General features: G+C 40.3%; 1 protein-coding gene across 5 annotated transcripts in view; it reads left to right on the plus strand.

Moving 5' to 3' along the window:
* The window catches only part of LOC5572457 (nuclear hormone receptor HR78), a 55,766-nt gene that overhangs the window by 25,219 nt on the left and 5,717 nt on the right, over nt 1–24,830 (plus strand). Inside the window, exons 1-3 of one of the 5 annotated variants that reach the window (XM_001660353.2) lie at nt 11,254–11,668; nt 11,726–12,125; nt 12,195–13,005. In XM_001660353.2, coding sequence (XP_001660403.1) covers nt 11,771–12,125; nt 12,195–13,005 — 1,166 coding nt within the window. In that variant the 5' untranslated portion in view covers nt 11,254–11,668; nt 11,726–11,770. Of the gene's footprint in view, nt 1–11,253; nt 11,669–11,725; nt 12,126–12,194; nt 13,006–24,830 lie in introns of those variants that run through there. The other 4 variants (XM_021846776.1, XM_021846773.1, XM_021846772.1 and 1 more) reach the window with 4 other exon arrangements.

The following is a 24,830-nucleotide window of genomic DNA, read 5'->3' on the forward strand; positions in this document are numbered from 1 at the left end:
TAATGAAATCGTAAAGTTAGTTCATAAAATCATATAACATTTCCTCGTAATTGTAACAAAGAGTTCTACAGAAAAAATCAATGGAAGATCTTATTAGAATTCCGACAAGATCTTACCAAGAATTGGTCAAAATCTTACACTAAATTATGTTTAGGATTACGTCCATTGCATTTTGCAATGGGCTCCGAGACAAACTTTTCAATGCATTGCCAATTCAACGATTCGAGTGGAAACATACAAAAACCACAGAAGTAAAATACAAGCGAATTTCATAATAAGTCAGCCAAGAAGCTCTCGAATAATGTTTAAAAATTATACTAACAGTCTATTTCAATTATTGAAGAAAGGCAACAAAGAAAGTAATCAAGTGAGAACCTCAGTTTGCTCAATACGGTGAATACTGAATTCCATTATTTATTAAATTCTTGACAGACATGATTTATTAAATTCTTCATCAGGCTTCACATTGTTTGTTGTAATCTTTTTGCGGACCCCTTTAAAAGTCGTCACGGCTCCTAGCTTCCGCGGACCTCTGGTGGGGAAACACTGTTTTAAGTAATCTGCTAGAGTATTTGATTAGGATATCATCTTATGGTGCCATTTTGCTATTCAGGTTTGTGTATCCAATGATGAGGGAAGTCATGGGAGAGAAATTGTTGGTTAATCTTATTAGTTCAAAAGTTTTCAAATTATGGAGTTCAAATCAATCCTCTCAAGATGAATCTTTATTTTGATTGAATCCGTAAGTAAAAGTTTGAGTTACCCTGAAAATATTTTCTGTGGAAATCCTGGAGAAATTTTACTGCATTACTTTGGGAATTCGTTTAGTAAATCATGATGATAGTATGTGGTAGAAATTCCTCCAATTACAGCTTTAGGATTATGCTATGCCTTTTATAAGGATTACCTCAACAAATTTCACAAACAATTCACCAGAAGGTCCTCTCTAAATGTTTTCAGAATCCTACTTGAATTCCTTCCTTGAACTTATGGATTCCCCAGTAATGTACCAGAAAAGTTTCTAGAAAAATATCTTCATGAAGTCATCTGGAATCTCCAGCAGAAATGTCTCCTTTTTTCAATTATATTTTGACTTATATTCTATCAAAAATTCCTCTAAAACTATCCTATATTAAAAGTAGAATTTTATTATTATTGTTAGCTTAAATATTCTGGCTTTTCGATCTTGCTGAGTTCGCCACTGTTAGAAGAAGAGGTATAACGACGATTTTCAACAAATTTCATCATGAATGTACTTTAAGAGAATTTCGAAATATCTTGAATGAATTAAATGAAAATTCAGGAAGAATTTTAGAGAGACTATCAGTGGAAATTTATTCAAAAGTTTGTGACAGAATTTAAAAAACGTAGACAAATTCCTGGAGCAACTTGTGATAGATTATGGAAATATTTTTGTTTGAATTTCATGTGGACTTTTGATGAAAATTGTGTAAGAATTTCTAGTGAAATTTGTGAAATCTGTTGGAAGAAATTTCCAGCGAAACTTCCAGCAAAATATTTTGGAACGATGTTTTCGACAAAATTCAATTAATTTTCGGAGTGAACTCGAATGTTTTTAGTAAAATAAAGTAGGAATTTATTTCAGAAATTAAGAACTTTCTTAATACATTTCAGTTATATGTTCTGAAGAAATCATAGATGGGTAAACAATCTTTGATAGGATAATGTATAATATTACTTCATATTAAGAGGAAACACTCGATAACTATCGTTTCATAAACGTATTCATTCAGTTATTTTGAGTTTTTTTTTTGGCATAGTTCTAGCTGAAACTATTTGGAAATTTCTGTAACGGATTATCACGAACATTATCACGTCTCACGATGGGCATTCTCCAAAAAATCTATTTCACTGTAAACACTAGAAATGCCATTATTCATAACGAATAACATCCTTAAAAATTATTTGCCTATCTCAAAAATCATAAATATTTTCAGCTGAGTTACCATTCATTCGTTTCACCATTGTCCATCTTAATTCAGTTTACCGTTTCCGAATCAGTCAAATTGATTTCAGCTAATCCAGCCGAGAATCTCTTCTGGACCGAAAGGGAATCTAACCGAGATATTTTCACCATGGCTTAAGCAAATTTGCTTTGTAAATTATTTTCTGGAAATAATTTTCTCCTTTTTTATCAACACACCCTGCGCCCTGTCAGTGTGAAGGTAAAAAAACGGAGCGCACGCTAATCGAAATCCGGATGAACTAGATCGCTTGAATTAAAAGACAAAACAGACTCACAGAACTGACTTCGTCAGCATTTTTTTCCCTTCCAGCGCAGTTCAGCGGTCCCCATCTCGATAGAAGATGACGCTTTTCTGGTCGTCGTGGGTCGCTCCAGCACTGATCGACCGATCGTTTGCGGTAGTGTTGTCGTCGTCGTAGTCGATTTGATCTCGAATAAATTGATTCACGTTGGTTGATGGCTAGGGGAAGACGGGGTAATATGCACCCCTCAATATTAACTGTGAAATTCATATAAAAGATACAGGAAAGTCGCATAAATAAGCTCGTAATTACTAAAAACAGCTCTTGGAATGCGACTATCATATGTGAGAATATAAATTTTGAAGAAATAGACCAACAGCCAACGATTATCTAAACAGCGGTATATAACGCGCCACAAAGTTCCAAACGGATTATTTATGACAAATTTCAAATTTCCTAAATTCAAATGAATGCTGAATATACTATGCAGCTCTATGTCTCACTTGAATTTGGCTTTTTGTGGCATATTTGAATTTCAACGATGGTTTTTAAGCAATTATTGAATAAGGCGTTTGAAATGATCTATCATGTGATCTATTTTGACTGAAATACCGTTTTGCTTCGAATTGCCGGACGCTTCGAAAGCCGGACACTATAACTGTTTTTACATCTTTAATAATATAAATTCAAATTTTTCGATGTTACTTATGTACAAAACTGTTCTTCAACTTTAATTGTATGTTATAGTTGTTAATATATCGCAGTAGGCTGCAATATATTAAAAATAAAAATAATAAACAAAATGCGTATCGATTCCCCACACATTTCAGTCCTTGTTAGACTGCATCTTACAGTTGCCGTTGAAGAGAGATTCGATTTAAATTTAATTGAAAACAGTGTTATTGTGCCAAATCGCGTTTGAATTGAAGAGCCAATTATTGTGTCCTATTGCTGTGAAGTGGAAATGCCAGAAATGCTCGGATTAATGGTATTATGTGGAAAAATCTCAGTGTCCGGATTAAGAAGCAAATTATTTGACTGCTTCGAAAGCCGGACATGCAGGAATATTTGAAGAAAATTAAGTTTGATCCAATTCATTAGAAGGTGTCGCGTCTAGTTAACCTACGAACATTAATTTTTTAACATTACAAAAAAGAAATTGTGCTACTTTTGTGTCTGGTGCATTAAATCAAGAGTGTAACCATGAATCAAACTATAGGTGGGGTAATGCATTGTAAATCCAGGCGCTAGCATAAGGTGAGTGGAGTGATTTTTGGCGAAACTTTATGTACCTTTCTGGCAGCTTCAGCGTTTTTTCCGACTCGAGACTTTCATGATTACATACAGTAAACTGTTCAAAATTGTGAAATTTAGAGTTGGTGTATTAAATTTTATACAAAATATGCAAAAATTTTATCAAAAAGAAGTGTCCGGGATTCGAAGCAAAAGTGTCCGGAATTCGAAGCAACCTATTAATAGTGTCCGGATTTCGAATCAAGACTCATCTCATGTTTTTGCAAATATAAACGTTTTTTGCATAGTAAATCACTATTTTTATTGCACCATGCAATAGAATAAACATTTAACTTAATGATAAACCACAAAAAATAAAGGAAATATATATTATGAATTATAAATATGGTGCTTGAAGTTAACCCGGTGCTTAAGTGTCCGGATTTCGAGTCAAAACGGTACCTTCTATCTTGGAGATTCTGCGGTTGTGCATTTCACCCCGACAGCGCACTTTACACCTAGTTCCCCTACGTGAAACCGACAGGTGGGAAACGGGGTGGTCGTTGACGAAGGGGGGTAGCACAAGCGAATGTTTAAAGTTCATTGAAATCTATCCACGGACCCGGGCCTTTACGGTACGGTACATTGAACGTGCCAGGCGGGGCGAACGAATCGTTGTAAGTAGATAGATAGATAGATGAGTGATCGTTCGGTAGTCGACTACTGATGATCGCGGCTTAGACCGGAGGAGGCATTCACAGCGCTGCCAGTTGACACTTGAGCATTTGGTAGCGATGACGATGACGACGCGTTGATCATGCTGATAGGTCGCAGTCAAGGTTTTCTGGTAGAAGATAGTCAGTTCGATAGAAAGGTCAATATGCTAATACATGTATTTATATCAGAAATCTAAGCTCTCAGGACTTTTTTCAACAGATACGATATATTTTGACATTTTTGACAATATAACTGCTTATTTATTCAGGTCCTTCTTTTCGACGAGAATCTGAATAAAGATCTTGAAAGAGAGAGGAACGGATAAAATTCGCTAATAATTTCCCAAAAAATCCTTCAAAACACTCGTTAGCATTTAATCAGGATTTACCAAGGAAAATTAGGTTAACCCCTCTACCGGCAGCTTCATTTTTTACCGCTGAAAAAATATTCAAATCGCTATAACTTTTTTGTTTCTCGATATTTTTGCACCACTTTTTCACGAGCCCTCAAAAAACTCTTCTAGTTTGAGAACATGTGTCGATATTGATAATTGGTCATCTGGATCTGGAGGCATCCCAAAATTCCTTGGGGGACCGACGCGTAGCCATAACCCACGTAAATATCTCAGGCTATAGATTTTTTATCGTATTCGGTTATTCACTGCACGGAATGATACATTAATGCGAGTATGTTATGAAAAAATGAAGCAATTTGGTAGAGCCGTCGTTGAATAATGAGCATTTATGTTTCTGGTACCACGCTGGTCAAATAAAGATCTTGAAAACTCTAAAAAGCTCATATTGTAATTTTCAGATTTCTTCAAGAATACTGAATCGATTTGTATGATTTTTTCAGAGTAGCTCCTTATTACCTGGCATTGTATACTATACATTCTATTTTTTTGATAAATTGGCTAAAAACAAAATGGCCTCCAAAGACATTTTATATGGAGAATGTTGGTCCCCCAAGGAACATCCGAATATTTTCAAAACTAGATCACCAATGATTAATATTGACACGGATTCCTAAACTAGAAGAGGTTTATGAGATCTTGTAAAAAATGGTGCGAAAATATCGAGAAACAAAAGAGTTATCGAGATTTAAATATTTTTTTAGCGGTAAAAAATGAAGCTGCCGGTAGAGGGGTTAAGGATGAAATGATCTATCTGTGAAAAATTGAGATAAATCATTTATATTTTTTATTATTATTCACCAATACACTCTAGTCCAGGGCTTCCCAACCGGTGGTCCTCGGACCCCTAGTACGCCGTACGGCTTTTTTCTCTCTCCTTTAAACAATGGCTTATCAGTATCGTTTTTCTGTGACGAACCTCTTAACTTGCTTGTTTTGCGAAAGGAATTCAGATTTTTTATATTCCGAATCTTCCCAAAAAATAACTTATGGGGACTTGTTTATCGTTCAGTTATATGTTTTGTTTTTCATGCCAAATTGTCTGAAAATCGTCAGCAAGATTAGCCACTATGTATAAAATATAGATGCAAATGTTGAGACAAATAAGTTTTAATAAACTTCAATGGCAAAGATACTAAAATTTTGTTTGTGATAAAATGCCTGCACTGTAAAGATTATAAGATTAATTTTACCTCAACGTTTCATTTTTTTTTTCCTGCCTGAACTTGAAAATTATGCTAATTTCGTTCCTAGAGTTATCCATAGGAATTTTTTGGCATATACCGGCTCCATCAAAGAGAAATATTGAAGGGAAAAAAAAGATTCATTATCTTTTCACTCCTGGTTGGTATTTCAAGTTTTTGAAGTAGAACGACGATTCAGAAGACGATTGTAATAGGGGAAAAGCACCAATTTTTGACCCTATCCATACGATTTGGACTTACTTTGTATGAAAATCCGAAAATTAGCACAGAATTCTTGTGTGTCGAAAATTAGTGCTCTTCACCTCCGTGTTCTTCACTTTTTTCCTGTAGTAGCGATGCTTGAAAGATTCTGCGAAAGCTCTTGACGGATAGTAGGGTCCAAAATTTCTTGATTAAATCTTGTTATATAACACGATAGAGCGTGTTTTTGCTACTACTTTGGCATATTTGGCTACTCAAATAACGGCTATATCATATTTAAGCTTTAATAAAAATAAATGGGTCCAAATTTAAACCTTGACACTTTTAATCATGTTTGACGTTCACTCAACCGACAAAAACGCCTCACGGATTTTACTTTTTAACACTGGTCTCGTTTCTATCTGACATTTCGGAAGAGGCACGGAAAACAACACACGAAACTCAAAATTAGAGTTTGAAACAAGGAATGAGACAAAATCTCGAAAACCGAAAAAAAAGGTTTGTTTTTAATTGAACCAACGAAGAACCTTTAAAAATAAGTAAACTTTTCTGGCCTAAGTTTGAGCATTTTGTACTACAATTGGGACAGGGTTAGGACTCAATTGAAAATGTTTTTGTAGAGTCTCTGAAGAGCTTTATAAAGATTCTTCCACGCTTGCAAAGGAACTTGAAAAAGATTCTTCCACGCTTGCAATGGAACTTGGTGGGTGCCTAGACTGTTTTTGAATCCTTGGTGAGAATTTCAATGCTTCTGGTGGAAATCACAGGAATATTCGATGAAATTCTACGAATTTTTTAAAAACCTTTTGCGATGGTACTCGCGGAAGCCTTCATCGTACTCCTGGGAATATCTATAACAAATTGCCTGAGAGAGTTTCTGTTGGAAGCTTCTTAACTCCTCGATTTTTTGGATTTTGACAGGATCTCGTCTGATCAGATGATCTGAGCAGATTTGTTGCATAATCTGTGGTGGATTACAAATGTGATTTTTGGGTGTGTCTGATAAGGATACCTATTGATTCATAATGAGATCCTCGGAAGTTCCTTAAACTTTCAGTTCGAGAACATTCATGTTCAGGAGCCCCAGCAGGTTTTTTGGGCAACTAAGGTTGTCATGTCTATTACGGCTTAGCCAGCTGAAGGTGTTTTGAAAAAAAAAAACTAGAGTTCATAGACACAAAAGTAAATTTGAACAAATTTTGATGTAAAATTGTGAAAAATACTGGAATCGTTCTGGTGGGCTTCGATCCCACGACTTCGACTTCGATCAAAGCCCATCAGAACGATTCCATTATTTTTCACAATTTTACATCTCAATTTGTTCAAATTGACTTTTGTGTCTACGAACTTAAGGTTATTTTTTAGTTTTTTTTTTTTTCAAAAAGGGGGTCACAGTTTCAAAAAGGTTGGAGCCATTGCTCTTGTCTTGTATGTTATTATTAAAGTTATCATAGTTTTATCTCCATCAGACATTGCATAATTCGTTCTCATTCGATTTTTAAGCACGGTTGAACCCAGGGAAGAAACACATTCCAGCTGTATCGGTCCATGATCGGCAATGTTTCGCAAGTTGTAACAAGCCTGATAAATATCAGCAGCGAATAAGAGCCCTAAAGAGGAAGCCATGATTAAACTAACATATCACCCTTATTTATCATTAAGGGTAGGTGTTTTATTTTATTGGTATGATGCACTGTCATCCTCCTTATCAAATCAGAGCTGTAGCAGAAGTTGATAAACATCCTCTCATGATGTGTTACTGATCATGATAGTTACAAACCATGACAGTTACAGAGAGCGATAAGTGAGAGATACTCTCAATTTTCTCGGAATTCAATCCCTATAAAAAGACATAAATCTCGATTACTTTTTCAAATCGACTTTCAAGTAACTTTCATACGGTTTTGAGAAAAATAATTAAGAAGAATCACAACCTGTCTTCTAATACTGTTTTAAAATAAATCACTTTTTTACTTTTTTTCGCCGTGTACATCGCTTAAATTTTACATACAACCAGTCCGTGTTCTATTTCTATTAGTTTCTATTATTTCCCACGAAAAATATGACAAAATGATAAGCCGTTACTTGCGACGGTTTTGTACCAGTGAAAAATCGATTCAAGCAGTGTTTTGTTTTGATTCCTGGGTAAGTTACTTTATCTCTCCATACAACGGAACGGTGAAAGTACCAGTTACGTTGCGAAAGTTAAAAATCTTACTTAAGTCGTTTTGTAAATCCAGAAATTTAAAAGTAAATTTGTTTATTTTTCTGACTTGAGGCTACTTGGATAAGTTTTTGATAATTTTATAAACTCTAGCACTTTAGCTCATAAAACACTCTAAGGAAACTTTGTTTGTCAAAACAAGTACAGCGTGGTAGTTTCAGCGATAGCAAAACACGCGACAACTGAGAGGTTAAATATAAGAGTTTTTTTTTCGTAAATATTGTTTTTTGTTTTATAAATTAAAATGAAATAAATCTACTTAATTTAATGTTATACTGCCATGAATCGCAAGTCAGTCCCATTTGTAAAAAGTAAACATTTTGAAAATTGGCGGAGAAGAACGCAAACTAAGCCCTATTAAATGTTTTAATGAGACAATTATCGGCAGGACTCCCAGAACCTGTTATGGAACAACTAGAAAGCCAATGAAACTTTAGATAACTGAAGGCATCTCGGATGAATTGTCTCATGAATTCTACAAATATTTAATGCGCCGCACGGCTCACCTCTCATTGTTCTAACTCGCCGCTTATCCGGGGATCCCGTAACCTATTTTGAAACTTCTAGGTGGCCAATGTTGAGATAACTGAAACCTGACCCAAACACCGTATGAAGGTCAAAAGATTTCTTTTGATTTAAAATGTTCAATTCTTGTATTTAATACTCGAATTTCTGAAAAGCCCTTCCGTTTAGATGTATTGTATCGAACATTTCTCAAATAACTGTTCCTATAATCCAGGAACCACAGACTGCGAAAACGATACGAAGATAACTAATCGAATCAAACAATTTGAGCTGGCAAAATTATCGAAATTAGCCCCCAAACTGACCAAAGCTCATTCAGGAAATTGATACCAATCAATCAATGATCTCAACACCACTTGTAAGCCAACCCCATCTGGTAGCGCTGTTAGCTAGTGTGCTTCTATTTCCCATCTCCACCACCGCGAGCCAGGCCGAGAGAGAGCATAAGAAATGTTTAAGTTATGCGGCCCACTGCTTGCTGAGTAGTATGATGGGTATGGGTACATGTTCGACTATGTATGTAAGGTATGCTCCCGTAGCGGAACAGTTCGCCCCAGCCAGCCACTAAACATGTTGAGCGCGATTACCGATTCCTGGGATCTGGGGTTGGGTGGTGAAACAGGCGGCTGGGTGGTTCGGTCGGTCGGTCGGTCGAGCGAGAGCAAGAGCAAAACCAGAGAAAAGAACGAATAACCGTATCATGTCGATTAACCTTGTGTCTGTGCTGAGAAAAAGTTACGTTGTATGTGCCTTGGGGTCATATTGACTCCAAATTTGGATCGTGATAGCCAGATAGCCGTAGCGCAAATTTTCTCAACTTCCCAGGGCTTAGGGTATCTTCGTGTTCACCTCAGTATATACATGTGCAAAAATGATCAATAGGGTCCTAAAGCCCCGTCCCAATTTTACTGCCAAACGCTTAAGTTTAGGCCAAGAACACATGTTTACTCATTTTCTTTTAATGTTTTCCGGTAGTTTAAGTCCAAAAAACTGTTTTTATGTTTATTTTAGATTTTGTCACACCCTTTGGATTAAACTCAAATTTTGGGTGTATTTTGTTTTCCGTGTTCCCTCGAAAATGTCAGATAGGAACATCCTCGGTGTTAAAACTAAAACCCCTGTGGTGTTCTTGTCGATTAAGCGAACGTCAAACATGATCAAAAGTGTCAAGGTTCATTCATGGACCCAATTTTAAAACTAAAGATTAAATATGATATAGCCGTTATTTGAGCGGTAAAAATTGCTAAAGTATTTGTAGTTACATGCTCTTTCGCGTTATTAAATAAAAACAAAATTTCATTAAACATTTTAGAACCCTATTGGCAAAGAACGCTCCTCAGAGACTCATAAGAACACTAAGCTGAGAAGTAGGCTCTGGCTAATTTGGGACGTAACGCCAACACATGCAAGTTATCGAATATGAGAGACGCACGGTGTTTGAAATGAAACATTTTACGATATTGGCGTGAACAAAAAAAAAAGAAAAAGAATGTACAAAAAACATAAAAATTCTAGTGATTTTCACATTGTTTATCATAATTTTGTTATTTGAAGTCCTTGAAGTTTGGTGTCCTCGACAACTTGTCGTATTGTTACACCTTCTAATGCTTTGCTGAAAACGCGAAATATAACATTTGCATCACAGCATCATATATACGGTGGAATTTCCAACTAACCTTTATCATAAAATTGAAGAACAAACCAACACAAACCAAGTCCAAGATAAGTCTCCGAAGACACCAACCCGAAAAATGAACTCCTAAAGCGCTAGTGATTTTTTCTGGCTGAATTTTGTTCATGGAACAATGTGTGTGCATGGTACGTTTACGGTTTTTGGAACCTTCAGAATTTGTTTCATTCTCGTAGTCTCGAGTTCGAGAAAGGAAAAAATACGTATGAACTTTATTTAACTCGACATTATCGAACTACAGAACAACTGTGCTGAAATCACTAGTATTCTAACTTGCCTCAATGTTCAATTTTTATATGAGTTTGATATATTTGATACTCATAAGCGCCTTCTAATGAATATGCCGAGCATTTTTCTTTGTTTCACTAGCAACTTTACCTAAAACACTAGGCTTCTACCTAACCTGAGTCCTGAGATATTTAAGTTCCAAATTATTAATGCTTACAAGCGCTTTTTACTGTCAAAATGTTGAAGCCCTTGATTCAATGAGCAACTTTGCTGAAAATTTCATCTTCAGAACATTAAGATACAGGACGTCAATATTAATGTATAAGCTCTATTAAGTAACATTGCTGAGATAGCGCCATCTTGCGGTGAAATTCCCAACTAATCAATGTGAAGCATTGCAGCTGCCCTCTCTTTATTTTATTGAGCATCCTTTATCCCTTTACATTTATTGAAAAATGTATGATTTTATATTGATAAAATTTCAAAATTTATTTTACTAAAAAAAGACAAATTTTAACGTGCTCAATACATACAAAGGGTTAAACACAACGCACCAGCTCCCAACTCGGGCGTTCAGCTCAGCTCAGTCAGTGTCGAGAAGTAATGTTAGATGGGAAACGGCGCAGTTCGCCCATCGCCGCCAGTTCAGTTCAGTGCTGATGGTGCTCCAAAGTGGAACCGTGGCGCGGCGAGAGAGCTTTGACCTCTATATAATATAAAAGTTGAATTTGGTGACGTAACGTGTTTCTGGCTACTCTCCGCGAGTCCGTCCATCCGTCAGGCCATCAACGAGGGGAGGGGGAGTTCGTGGCCATTCTCTCTGCACTCAACTCAACTAGCGGTCGTCAGTGGCACAGAGTCAAGTGCACCAGAGCAGACGCAAGTGTTGTTGACTTCGAAGAAACAGGAAATCGCCGCGATTTGTCCCCAAGCGTATGCTTTATAACTTGTGCTCTCTAAGAAGAAGTTTATAACCACAGAACGGGGAGAGACAACTCTCTTAGGTAACACTACGATTTGATTTGACCTTTTCCAATTATCGTTGTTTCTCACTACTATAGTTCGAAACGCCCTACCAACATAATCAAAAGTGTACCGTTTTTCTAATGGAGCCACATAATTTCGATATCAAGCCAAATCTACAACAGATGAAACTGGAACCCGGAACGCAACAGTTTGGCAGTAGCAGTTTGGATGACAAAGGTCCGAGTCTACAGCACCTGTCCTCGCTGAACAGCATGAGTATCGAGTTGTGCCTGGTTTGTGGCGATCGCGCCTCAGGTCGACACTATGGCGCCATCAGCTGCGAAGGCTGCAAGGGATTTTTCAAACGGTCCATCCGCAAACAGCTCGGCTACCAGTGCCGGGGGTCGATGAACTGCGAAGTGACGAAACACCATCGCAACAGGTGTCAATACTGCCGACTGCAAAAGTGCTTGGCTTGCGGAATGCGAAGTGATTGTAATTTAATCCCGTAGCCTTTCGAACTGGAAAACCATTAATGTTAACGTCTTTCTCTTTCGATTTTAGCCGTTCAACACGAGCGCAAGCCAATCATCGACAAAAAGGATGGCTCAGGAGGTCCCAATCCCAACAGCAAATACAATCCACATCGAAACAAGGAATACCACAATGAACAGAAATCAAACACAACCGTTACGCCTTCCTACCTGAACCTTTTCCAAGGCTTCAACTTGGCCGAATTGGCGGTCGCAAATCTCAGCAAACGAGCCAGTAAATCACCACCCGCTCCGTCCCACCTGACCTCAACCAGCACAACCACCTCTTCCAACCCATTCAGTTCGCTACATTCCTTCAAATCTCAGGATGACCGTCAACCGACTCCAGCAGACTCAATCGCTGCCCTTATGCAGTTAGGACCAACAGCCGCTGCAGCCGTGGCCATGTCCGGTTTGGGTCCACCTCCTCAACAACCACCTCCATCCCTTGAACCCCCGGAACTTCCCACCAAACCAACTCCTCCATCCTCCCACTCACTTCCGATGGAAACCACCGATAGCAACTCGATGGAGAAGAACCTCATCTGCAACTCGCTGGAGTTCATACAGAACCTGGAGCATGAGCTGAACAACAGTGTCAACAACAACTACGGCATCAAGTCCGAGCTGAACAATGGCCGCGACGATGACCGGGACGACGACTGCCTGAACTACGACTACGGTAGTCTGGAGCTGTCCGATAATTGCATCAGCTTCGACATCCAGGTGCCGAACGTGCTTCCCAACTACCTGAGTGCGCACTACGTGTGTGAAACGGGATCGCGACTGCTGTTCGCCACGGTACACTGGATGAAGAAGAACCACCTGTTCTCGATGTTGAGGTGAGTTTATTTAGTGAATGAACTTTAATTATCTCGTTGATGGGGGGCAGCGTAGGGAAGTGCGATGGTGTTGCGGTGGTAGAGGAAGAAATTATCCGATCAAGATGGTGATTTATTAATTGGAGTGTTCCCAATCCAGACGATTGTGGTGAAATGTAATCATTGAGTTTGTGAGACTAATTTGTAACGGGGTAATTTGTGCCTGCGGCAGTGTTTCCCAAGAAGTGAGTTATGGATTTTTTTGAACTTCTACATGTTGAACTAGTTAAAATCTTAAATTGAAGCTCCGTTATAACGTTTTTAGGACAACAAACATAAATGCTCATGTATTGTGATCGTAAGCAACCTTCCCGTCAAATATGAAACAAAAATCACAAAAATACAGTTTTCAATAAATTTGAGTAGGTCTTAGTATTTTGAATTGAAACATTGGATAACAAGTGCTATCTAAATTGGTATATACAGTATCAGACATATAAAATGCACCAAAGCGATTGTCCCATACGATATGCCCAGCTTTAGATTTCCGTAGTTTCTCAATCGTTTCATTTCATTTTACATTCTTCATGCAAATTACCATAATTTCTGATAACTATTGATAAAGTTTCAGTGTTATAGATAGGTTAAATTTTGACAAAAATATGCACACAGACCAACCAAATGCATTGCAAAGCCATTGTTTAACAACGTCGATATGCCCTTTTCTAATGTTAGTCCGGATTTGTTCATTAAATGATAAGTACAGGGGAAAAAATTCTGTGGTAAAAATAACTATTTTAGCTGACTACGCCTATTCTTAAAACTACCATGGAAATTCAGACCAATTTACTATGTTTCTGGTCTGCTGAAAATTGCCGGTGCAAGCGCTTAAGTTAACCCCCTAAAATAGTAGTTTTTACCGCACAATTTTTTTGCGTGTAGGGACAATGGAAATTCGTGGCAAACTTTTTAAAATTTCGCGTTTGTCCAAGGCGATAAATTCAAAATTTCGCGGCTTTGTCGTGGTCCCATACTTTTCGCCATATTTTAGTCAACAATCATATTTTTAGCAAAAATAGTCTTTATAGTTCGCGGAATCCCAGAATCGTGGAATAAATATAGTTTTTATTTTAAAAATTAAGATGATAAGTTCAATCAAAGTGGTAATACAAAGTTAAAAACGAAAGTAGTGAGCCAGAAAGATTCATTCATTTATTTAGTTAACATCTACACAGATAACACTGAATCAACAATTTCACGCCACAATACTCGGTTCGTGGCCGCATCTCTCCATCCTCGGTTCTGCCCCACGTTCGCCAAATCGATACGCACTTGATCCGCCCACCTAGCTCGCTGCGCTCCACGCCTTCTTGTACCAACGGGATCCGAAGCGAACACCATCTTTGCAGGGTTGCTGTCCGGCATTCTTGCAACATGCCCTGCCCATCGTATCCTTCCAGCTTTGGCCACCTTCTGGATACTGGGTTCGCCGTAGAGTTGGGCGAGCTCGTGGTTCATCCTTCGCCGCCACACACCGTTCTCCTGCACACCGCCGAAGATCGTCCTAAGCACCCGACGTTCGAAGACTCCAAGTGCTTGCAGGTCCTCCTCGAGCATCGTCCACGTTTCATGCCCGTAGAGGACTACCGGCCTTATGAGCGTTTTGTACATGGTACATTTGGTGCGGGCGTGAATCTTTTTTGACCGCAGCTTCTTCTGGAGGCCATAGTAGGCCCGACTTCCACTGATGATGCGCCTCCGTATTTCACGGCTAACGTTATTGTCAGCCGTCAGCAAGGATCCAAGGTAGACGAACTCGTCGACCACCTCGAACGTATCCCCGTCTATCGTAACACTGCTACCTAGGCGAGCCCTGTCGCGCTCGGCCCCACCAGCTAGCATGTACTTTGTCTTGGCCGCATTCACCACCAGTCCAACTTTTGCTGCCTCGCGTTTCAGGCGGGTGTACAGGTCTGCCACCTTTTCAAATGTTCGGCCGACGATGTCCATATCATCCGCGAAGCAAACAAATTGACTGGATCTCGTAAAAATCGTACCCCGGCTGTTAAGCCCGGCTCTCCGCATAACACCTTCTAGCGCAATATTGAACAACAGGCACGAAAGTCCATCACCTTGTCGTAGTCCCCGGTGGGATCCAAACGAACTGGAGTGTTCGCCTGAAACCTTCACACAATTTTGCACACCTTCCATCGTCGCTCTTATCAGTCTCGTGAGCTTCCCGGGAAAGCTGTTCTCGTCCATGATTTTCCATAGCTCTACGCGGTCGATACTGTCGTATGCCGCCTTGAAATCCATGAAAAGGTGATGCGTTGGGACCTGGTATTCACGACATTTTTGGAGGATTTGCCGTACAGTAAAGATCTGGTCCGTTGTCGATCGGTCGTCAACGAAGCCGGCTTGATAACTTCCCACGAACTTGTTTACTACGGGTGACAAACGACGGAAGATGATCTGGGATAATACTTTGTAGGCCGCATTTAGAATGGTGATCGCTCGAAAGTTCTCACAGTCTAACTTGTCGCCTTTCTTGTAGATGGGGCAGATTACCCCTTCCTTCCACTCCTCCGGTAGCTGTTCTGTTTCCCAGATTGTGCCTATCAGCCGGTGCAGACAAATGGCCAGCCTTTCCGGACCCATCTTTATGAGTTCAGCTCCGATACCATCCTTACCAGCAGCTTTATTGTTCTTGAGCTGGTGAATGGCATCCTTAACCTCCCTCAAAGTGGGGGCTGGTTGGTTTCCATCTTCCGCAGTACTGACGAAGGCATTTCCTCCGTTGTCACGTCCTTCATTGCCTGTGCTCTCAGCACCATTCAGGTGCTCGTCGAAGTGCTGCTTCCACCTTTCGATCACCTCACGCTCGTCCGTCAGAATGCTCCCATCCTTATCCCTGCACATCTCGGCTCGCGGCACGAAGCCGTTGCGGGATGCGTTGAGCTTCTGATAGAACACTCCGTCTCCTCCAGGCGGCGTTTTTTCTCCCGAAAGAGGCGGGTCTGCTGTTGTCGTTTCCGTTTATAGCGTTCCACGTTCTGCCGGGTCCCTTGCTGCAGCATGACCGCCCGCGCTGCATTCTTCTCCTCCAAAACCTCCTGGCACTCCTCGTCGAACCAATCGTTCCGTCGACTCCGTCCCACGTACCCGACGTTGCTCTCAGCTGCATCGTTGATGGCTGCTTTTACTGTTCTCCAGCAGTCCTCAAGAGGGGCTTCGTCCAGCTCACCCTCTTCCGGTAATGCAGCCTCGAGTTGCTGCGCGTATGCTGCTGCGACATCCGGTTGCTTGAGCCGCTCTAGGTCATACCGGGGCGGCCGTCGGTACCAAACGTTGTTAACGACGGAGAGTTTTGGGCGCAGTTTGACCATCACCAGATAGTGGTCAGAGTCGATGTTAGCGCCACGATAGGTCCTGACGTCGATAATGTTGGAGAAGTGCCGACCATCAATCAGAACGTGGTCGATTTGCGATTCTGTCTGCTGTGGTGATCTCCAGGTGTATCGGTACGGAAGGCTGTGCTGGAAGTAGGTGCTACGAATGGCCATATTCTTGGAGGCGGCAAAATCAATTAGTCGTAGGCCGTTTTCGTTCGTCAGCCGGTGGGCGCTGAACTTTCCAATCGTCGGTCTGAATTCCTCCTCCTGGCCAACCTGAGCGTTTAGATGATTCCTATGATGATTTTGACGTCGTGGCTTGGGCAACTGTCGTACTCGCGTTCAAGCTGCGCGTAAAAAGCGTCTTTATCATCATCAGTGCTTCCGGAGTGAGGGCTGTGCACGTTTATTATGCTGAAGTTGAAGAACCGGCCTTTGATCCTCAACTTGCACATTCTCTCATTAATCGGCCACCACCCGATCACGCGCCTCTGCATATCACCCATCACTATAAAAGCTGTTCCCAGCTCATGTGTATTGCCGCAGCTCTGGTAGATGGTATGGTTACCTCTAAACGTTCGCACCATTGATCCCTTCCAACACACTTCCTGCAACGCTACGATGCCGAATCCACGGTCCTTCAGCACGTCGGCGAGTATGCGTGTGCTCCCGATGAAGTTGAGAGATTTACAGTTCCACGTACCGAGCTTCCAATCGCTAGTCCCTTTAGAGTCGCTGTGGTCTTCGCCGATTGTCCCGGTTCGTATTCTCTCGTTGATTATTCGTTGCTTGATTTTTTTACGGCTGGCTTGCAGGGCCTGACACCAACCCCCTTTCCGGAGGACCATACCCCCTAAATGTTCGGAGGACCATAGTGCGCAGTTTAGCTTAGAGTCCTTCTCTGGCACTCGGACGATGATCAGCCGCCCCTGACATGGGGAACAGACGCTGTTGTGAGCCGCTCCTAACATGGAGTACAGACGCTCAAGGTTTGCAGAAGCAAAAGCAAAAGCAAACCCCCCCTTCCCTGTCAGCATACGACCAAAGTTCCCACCGGGGGTTGGTTACCCGATCTTCCCTAAGGTTACTCGTACCCCGGCCAGTACCACGAGGAGGTAGGGATAGGAGTTGCTGGGCAAGAGGCTAAGGACCGCACAAAGGGGTCTATTTTATTCCTTCAGGTACGCGAGGTACCAATGGTACGCCATGCCCAGCCATTTACCAACCGAGCCAGAAAGATGTCCAACTCAAAACTTAACGATTATACAATTATACAATTGTTCATGGAACTTGGACTTCAAGATGTTTAAACTATTTTCATAAGCAAAACACTGAAATTCATATAGATTCTCCAAATTTAACTAATTTTGCAGCGTTCCGCGGGATATCCTAAATTTCGCGGATTTCGTGGCTTCGGCATCCCATAAATTGTCGATGCAGATGGGTGGCAAGTCAAAATGCGTGAATTTACGCAGCTTCGACGCCGTGGTGGTCTAGCAAATATGGATTCTTGAATTGTTTCTATATATTTCACAAGCGTTTTCCCACAATCTTTATAGTATTTCTTTAGCAAATCCACTAGCAGTTCTACCTGTGGTTCCATTAAAAGATCAATAAGGAATTATACCAGGAATTCTTTCAAAGAATTTCACCAAGTAATGCTGAAGGATTTTCTTTAGGAATTCTACCAAAATTCTTTCATGAATTTCATCGGTAACTCGTCCATGGAATTTAATCAAGATTTTGTTCAATGATTTAACTAAAAATTCCTGTAAAGACTAGTTTAGAAGTTTCTTCCAAAAGATCAGCTCGAACTCCCCATATGATTCCTCTAGGGATTTCTTTGAAAGTTCTTCCAATGATTCTATCAGGAAAACTTCAAAAGTTTCCATCAGAAGATATTGTAAGGATTTCACTAGGAGTTCTTTCACAGATTGCATCAGGAACTCTATTAAAATTCCTCCAGGGATATCTCCTCTTGCAATTCCATCAGAAGATTCTCCGGGAATTCCATCAAGAGTTCCTTCAGATATTCCACCCAGAATTCCTCCAGAGCAGTGGTTCTCAACCTTTTTGAAGTTACGACCCCCTTCAAAGTTTTACAAACTTTCCGCGGACCCCTAAAGTTGATGATCTCTAAACAAAGGTTTATGAATACTTTTCAAGGATATTCATAAATAAACAGATAACCTTTACAGATACAACCGATAATTTTCTCTGTAATCCACCATAGATAATGCAAAATTTCTTATAACATCATTCGGAGTCTACTAAAAATCTTTTTAGAAAGTCTATCGAACATTCTTCCAAGAATCCAATAAAAAATATGAAGGATTTCACAAAATCCTATAATAAATCAGTTAGTTTAGAGGATTTCAACAAAAACTACTTCCACAATTAAAAAAAAGTCCAAGGGTACTTAGAATAATTTTTTGTGCTAGATTTCGAAGATTTTTCGGTTAAAAAATAGTTGCAAGTGAAGTTCTCGTAAATATATTTTTTGAAAATATGTTAGGATTCGACCTCTTCTATCTTCTTTAAAAATTTCAAATAGCTTTTCTTCTGACCTTTTTAGAAATCAGACAATAGCTTTTAAAATATTAACAATAACTCTTCGAAAATCTCGTTGAGAATCTTCGTAGTTGCTATGAATATCTTGAGTGAATCTCGTTAAAATTCTACTGATAGATTTAAAAAGATTATGACAAAAACAGTGAATACTTTCAAATTTTTCCAATCCCGTAAATAGTTCGCTAAGGAACTCCCCAGAAATTTTACTTGTAACCTCATATGAACAGAATTAAATTATAATTATTTTATCAATGAATGTGTGAATAAAAAAAATCGTTTTTCTAATATTAAAAATAAAACCCCACTAATAATGAACTCTTGCAAAACAGATAGAAATTCCTCTCATTTATTTATCACTGTCATGTCTACCTATCTCAAGTGATAATAATTATTCTGCCTTTTGGCTTGGTACCTTTTATCTGTTCGTACCTACGGTATTTCTGAGCTATAAGTACTGGCTGCAGTTGCCGCAGAAGGGAGACTTCCCTAACTGTGGACTGATTAACATATTTTTTATTCTTTATTTGCAGGATATAAAAGTGGCGACGAGGATCATGGAAACGTGTGTTGAAGATAATCGATTTTCTTTGGGGTGGCGAATTGTCAATTGTATCTGTTTTTGAAAGTGTGGTGAAATTGCCAATTGTATCTGTTTTTGAAAGTGTGGTGAAATTGCCAATTTGTGTTGAACCAAATTGTTCTTCAGAGCTGACAAAATTGTCGTTTATTGTGAACATAGTTGTTCTTTTGTGAAGCGATTGCTGTATGGAGATGAACGAAATTGTTCTTTAGTGTTGACGAATTTGTCAAATGTAATATTGAGCAGTAAAATCCAATGATTTGAATGTTTTGTTGTAGTCTTGGAATTAGCAAATTTGCGTATTTAAAATAAGATCGTGGAATTCTTTGGATATATTTTCGATTGTTCGTTGTATGAGTTGTTGCAACTTGTAGCTGGCTTTTAAAGAGTTATTATAAAGTTTCTAAAGGGGAAAGGACTGTCATGTCTACCTATCTCAAGTGATAATAATTATTCTGCCTTTTGGCTTGGTACCTTTTATCTGTTCGTACCTACGGTATTTCTGAGCTATAAGTACTGGCTGCAGTTGCCGCAGAAGGGAGACTTCCCTAACTGTGGACTGATTAACATATTATTTTATTCTTTATTTGCAGGATATAAAAATCACTTATTAAAAATCGGCTTCGTGGCAGTGTTGATAGACTCACACTCAAAACTCAATCAATACGCTCTCCCGTGAGAGTAAACTCATTAGAGATCTGCTTCGCAAATCTCATGCTTGAGATTTTTATGCAAAGTCACTCAATCAACTCAAACCGTAAAAAATGATTCAGTCACAAAATCCGTCGAAAACCCGTGAAACCCGAAGGATTACTATAATTCTAGCTGACTAACAAGAAACTATTGCTGTGTGCGAGTAAACTGTGGAAAAACGAGACAATGAGTCAAACAAGTGAGCCAACTAATCCATGATTATTTGACTGCTGAATTGCATGATTGCCAACTCACACATAAAAAATTTCAAGCGTGAGTTATGAGAAATTGTGTTTTTCACAATACTGCTTCGCGGACCCCCTGAGAAGTCTTCACGGCCCCCTAGGGGTCCGCGGACCACCGGTTGAGAAACCCTGCTCCAGATATTATATCAGGTATCAGGTATCAGAAGGCCGGCTCCAAAGGCACGTTCCCCACCAGTTGGGAGATTTGTGCCATCGCCATATTTGAGCCTATTTCATCATCTACCCGATGGGAGAGGAAAGGGAAGGGAAAGATGGGAGGAAATAGGAGTGGGGTCCCTTGAAGAGGGAAGATCGCATAAGCGAAATGAGAGCATGTAGCTCCATACCACAATGGGTTCAAACAGCGCCCTAAAAAGGGCACTGCAAAACGCATGAGCGTAAAGAGAGCCTATAGCTCATTACCACAGCGGGTTAAGAATAACAGGATGTCCTGAAGATTCAGGCTTCTGTATTCAGTTTCACTTAATAAGTGTTTACCAAGTAATTGGAATCGCATTTGCGCAAAAACTGGACAGTTACATATCAGGTGATACGAAGTTCCATAATCGGAGTCACAACTATCACACACAAATGAGTCAGCACGCTGAATATTTGCCATGTGATAGTTGAGTCGGCAGTGGCCTGTCAACGCTCTGACCAAGAGACTGCAATTCTGCTTTGACAGATTTGTTAAATACTTCGCCACCTTTGGAGATGGCTCAGTAATATACAATTTTGTTTGACGACACGACTCCAAACTATTCCAATATTGCTTGTGCTGAGTTGCCGCCCAAGAGTCTATCTGAAGTTTCACCCAGCACTTCGAAATTGGAATAGCCGGCTCAGGGCCAATGAAGTCATGCGATGCTCCATCGCGAGCTAGCTCATCAGCCAATTCATTTCCAGCGATGGAAGAATGGCCAGGTACCCATACAAGGTTTACAGAGTTGACTGAATTCAGTTCCTCAATTTGAGTTCGACATGCGATAACAAGCTTCGACCTTGAGTTGGCCGAAGCGAGAGCTTTTATAGCAGCCTGACTATCTGAACAGAAGTATATGACTTTACCCATTACGCGCTGTTGAAGTGCTGATTGCACTCCACACATAAGAGCAAATATTTCCGCCTGAAAAACGGTGCAGTTTCTACCAAGTGAGTAAAACTGATTCAGCCTTAGCTCACGAGAATATACTCCTGCACCAGCTGTACCTTCAAGAAGGGAGCCATCAGTGTAACATACTATATTGTTTGATATACTTCTTTCCAAATAGCCAGACGTCCACTCTTCCCGTGAAGGGAATTGTGTGGTAAATGTCCTGTAAGGAAAGTTACAAGCAATTGTGAGATCACTTGGAGCAAGGACAATTTTGTCCCAATTCACCAAAAGTGGAAACAACGAAGTGTGTGTAGATCTACAATTCACTGGATTTTTCTCCAGTATATCCAGTACCCATAAACGGTAAGAGCAAGAAAGTGCTTCTTGTTTAAGATATATGTGTAGTGGCGCAACGTCGAAGGGCCTCGAGCGCTGCTGTGGGAGTTGTAGAGAACGCACCAGACATCGCCATCAAGCACATCCTTTGGAGATGGCCCAATTTTGATTGGATTGTTCTCACTTCGCCCTTTTGCCACCACACAAGACATCCATATGCCAATATTGGTCGAACAACTGTTATGTAAATCCATTTGATATATTTGGGTTTGAGGCCCCAAGTTTACCAAAGGTTCGCCGGCATTGACCGAAGGCCATACAAGCTTTTTTTGACTCTGAAATCAATGTGAGCTGTCCATAAAAGTTTGGAATCTAGAATGACTCCGACATACTTTACTTGATCAGTCACATTAATCTCAGTGCCAAAAAGACGTAAAGGTCGAATTCCATAGCGGTTTCGTCTTTCCGTAAAAAGAACAATAGATGTTTTATTCGGGTTAACCGAAAGGCCATATTGGCGACACCAACTCTCGACTACCTGAAGAGCACTTTGCATCAGGTCGAATAGGGTGCTTATGCACATACCAACTATCAGAGCTAGATAGTCGTCGGCAAATCCATAAGTTGGAAAACCGCAATTATTGAGTTGCCTCAATAGCGTATCTGCTACGAGATTCCACAAAAGTGGTGACAAGACTCCCCCTTGGGGGCATCCGCAAACACTCAATTTTCGAATCGCTGCTTGACGCAATGTCGAGAAGAGATGTCGGTTTTTGAGCATTTGATGAATCCAATTGGTAATCATTGTAGGTAGCCCATGGTTTCTTGCTGCTTCCAATATGGCATCGAAAGACACGTTATCAAAGGCACCTTCAATATCCAAGAAAACACCCAAGCACGATTGCTTCTGAGCAAATGCTTTCTCGATATCGTATACAACTTTGTGTAAAAGAGTCACAGTGGACTTTCCAGATTGGTAAGCATGTTGATTCACATGAAGAGGCATGTTTGCCAAATAAACATCACGGATGTGATGATCGGTAATGCGTTCCAGACATTTCAGAAGAAAAGAGGTCAGACTGATTGGTCTAAAACTCTTCGCTTCCTCATACGACGCACGTCCTCCTTTTGGGATAAACTTTACAGTAATATCACGCCAGGATTTGGGAATGTACCCGGTAGCAAAAATGCTTACAAGTAGCTTTATCAAAACATGTTTGATAAACTCAAATCCCTTTTGGAGCAGAACAGGATAAATCCCATCCGCTCCTGGAGATTTGAAAGGAGCAAAACTATTAAGTGCCCATTGAATCGATTCAGTAGTTACGATACTGCGAGCCGAGGCCAGAGACTCGTAACTACATGAAAAGACATTTGGTTCATCCGTAGATGCTATGTCCACACATCCGGGGAAGTGTGTATTGAATAAACATTCTAAAACTTCTTCATCGGAAGAAGTAAAGTCACCATTAGGTAAGCGAATTTCGTTCACTTGGAAATCCTTAGATTTTGCAAGAATTTTGTTCAACCGACTGACTTCACTCAAACTGGAAACATTAGTACAAAGGTTTTTCCATCCGGATCGTTCAGCAGAACGAAGAGCCTTCTTGTAAGCCTTGCGAGCTGACTTGAACGACTCTGATCCAGCTGAACGGCGTCTGTTCCAACTCCTTCTACATTGTTTCCTGAGTCTAGTCAGATCGGAATTCCACCATGGGGTCCCTCTTGTAGTCTTTACAGACCGCAGAGGACATGCTTCTTCAAAAGCTTCCATAATGTAGGATGTTGTAGTATCAACGGCATCATCCAGATCACTTGGATTTTCAATGGACGGAGAATATCCATGAAATTTGGTCGCAACCAATTCAATGTAGAGTTCCCAGTTTGTTGACCGGGGATTCCTAAAACGCAAAGTCTGCGCAGTTACATTTGAATGTTCAAAGAAGATGTAGCGATGATCAGATAATGATTCCTCATCTGATACATGCCAATTCGTCAACTCGTGACTGATTCTATTCGAGCAGAGCGTTATGTCTAACACTTCTTCTCTATTAGAAACCATGAAGGTTGGGCGATTGCCTATGTTAAGTAATCCAAGGTCTGTACTACTTAAGTATTCCATCAGACTGGAGCCTCTCAAATTGATATCCGAGCTACCCCAGATGATGTGATGAGCATTGGCATCACTGCCCACAATCAGCGGAAGGCCTTTTGTTACGCAGTGTACGACAACTCGTTTGAAGTCATCCGTTGGGGATGGTTCATCATGTGGTAAATATACCGAACAATAGACGTATTTCCTGTTGAGGTCACCAACAGAAACATCGATTGTGACAGCACATACATCTCTGGTAGTTAACTCAGAAATGAGTGTAGCAACGATTGCTTTATTAACGAGCACGCATGCGCGGGGCATGGAGCGCGAGTTAGCCATTTCAAGCTTGCTAAAAGAAGCAAAAAATGGGTCCACAAGGTTACCTAGATAGAAGTTCCCTCTACGAAAGTAGGGTTCTTGAACTAGCGCCACTTGGGCTGCACCATTTTGCATGAGTCTGCAAAGATTGATCGTTGCTGTTCTTTTATGCTGAAGATTGATCTGAGCTAACCTAACCGTAGCCACTACCCAAACTAGGCAGGATTAAGCTTTTTGCAATCTCAGCACGAAAAAGACCAGCAACGAAAAAACCAGATCGGTATCTATTTAAAGTCGCCAAAGGCAAAAGAGCACAGAATACACTGTGTAAAACGCATAATGCGAATCCATATAGGTGATAATTTAAATTAAATGTCAACATATTCATAATCCCACCCTTATTAAGCCTCAAGATAGAGACTGAAGAAGGGCAGCCGATTATCTCGGAGAAACACAAGGTCACCTGCACCATTGCTCCGGGTAGCACAGGAAGGACTCAATACTGTGGAGGGCGCCCTGG

The sequence above is a fragment of the Aedes aegypti genome, chromosome 2, assembly GCF_002204515.2.
Source record: "Aedes aegypti strain LVP_AGWG chromosome 2, AaegL5.0 Primary Assembly, whole genome shotgun sequence".
In the NCBI taxonomy this organism is placed as follows: domain Eukaryota; kingdom Metazoa; phylum Arthropoda; class Insecta; order Diptera; family Culicidae; genus Aedes; species Aedes aegypti.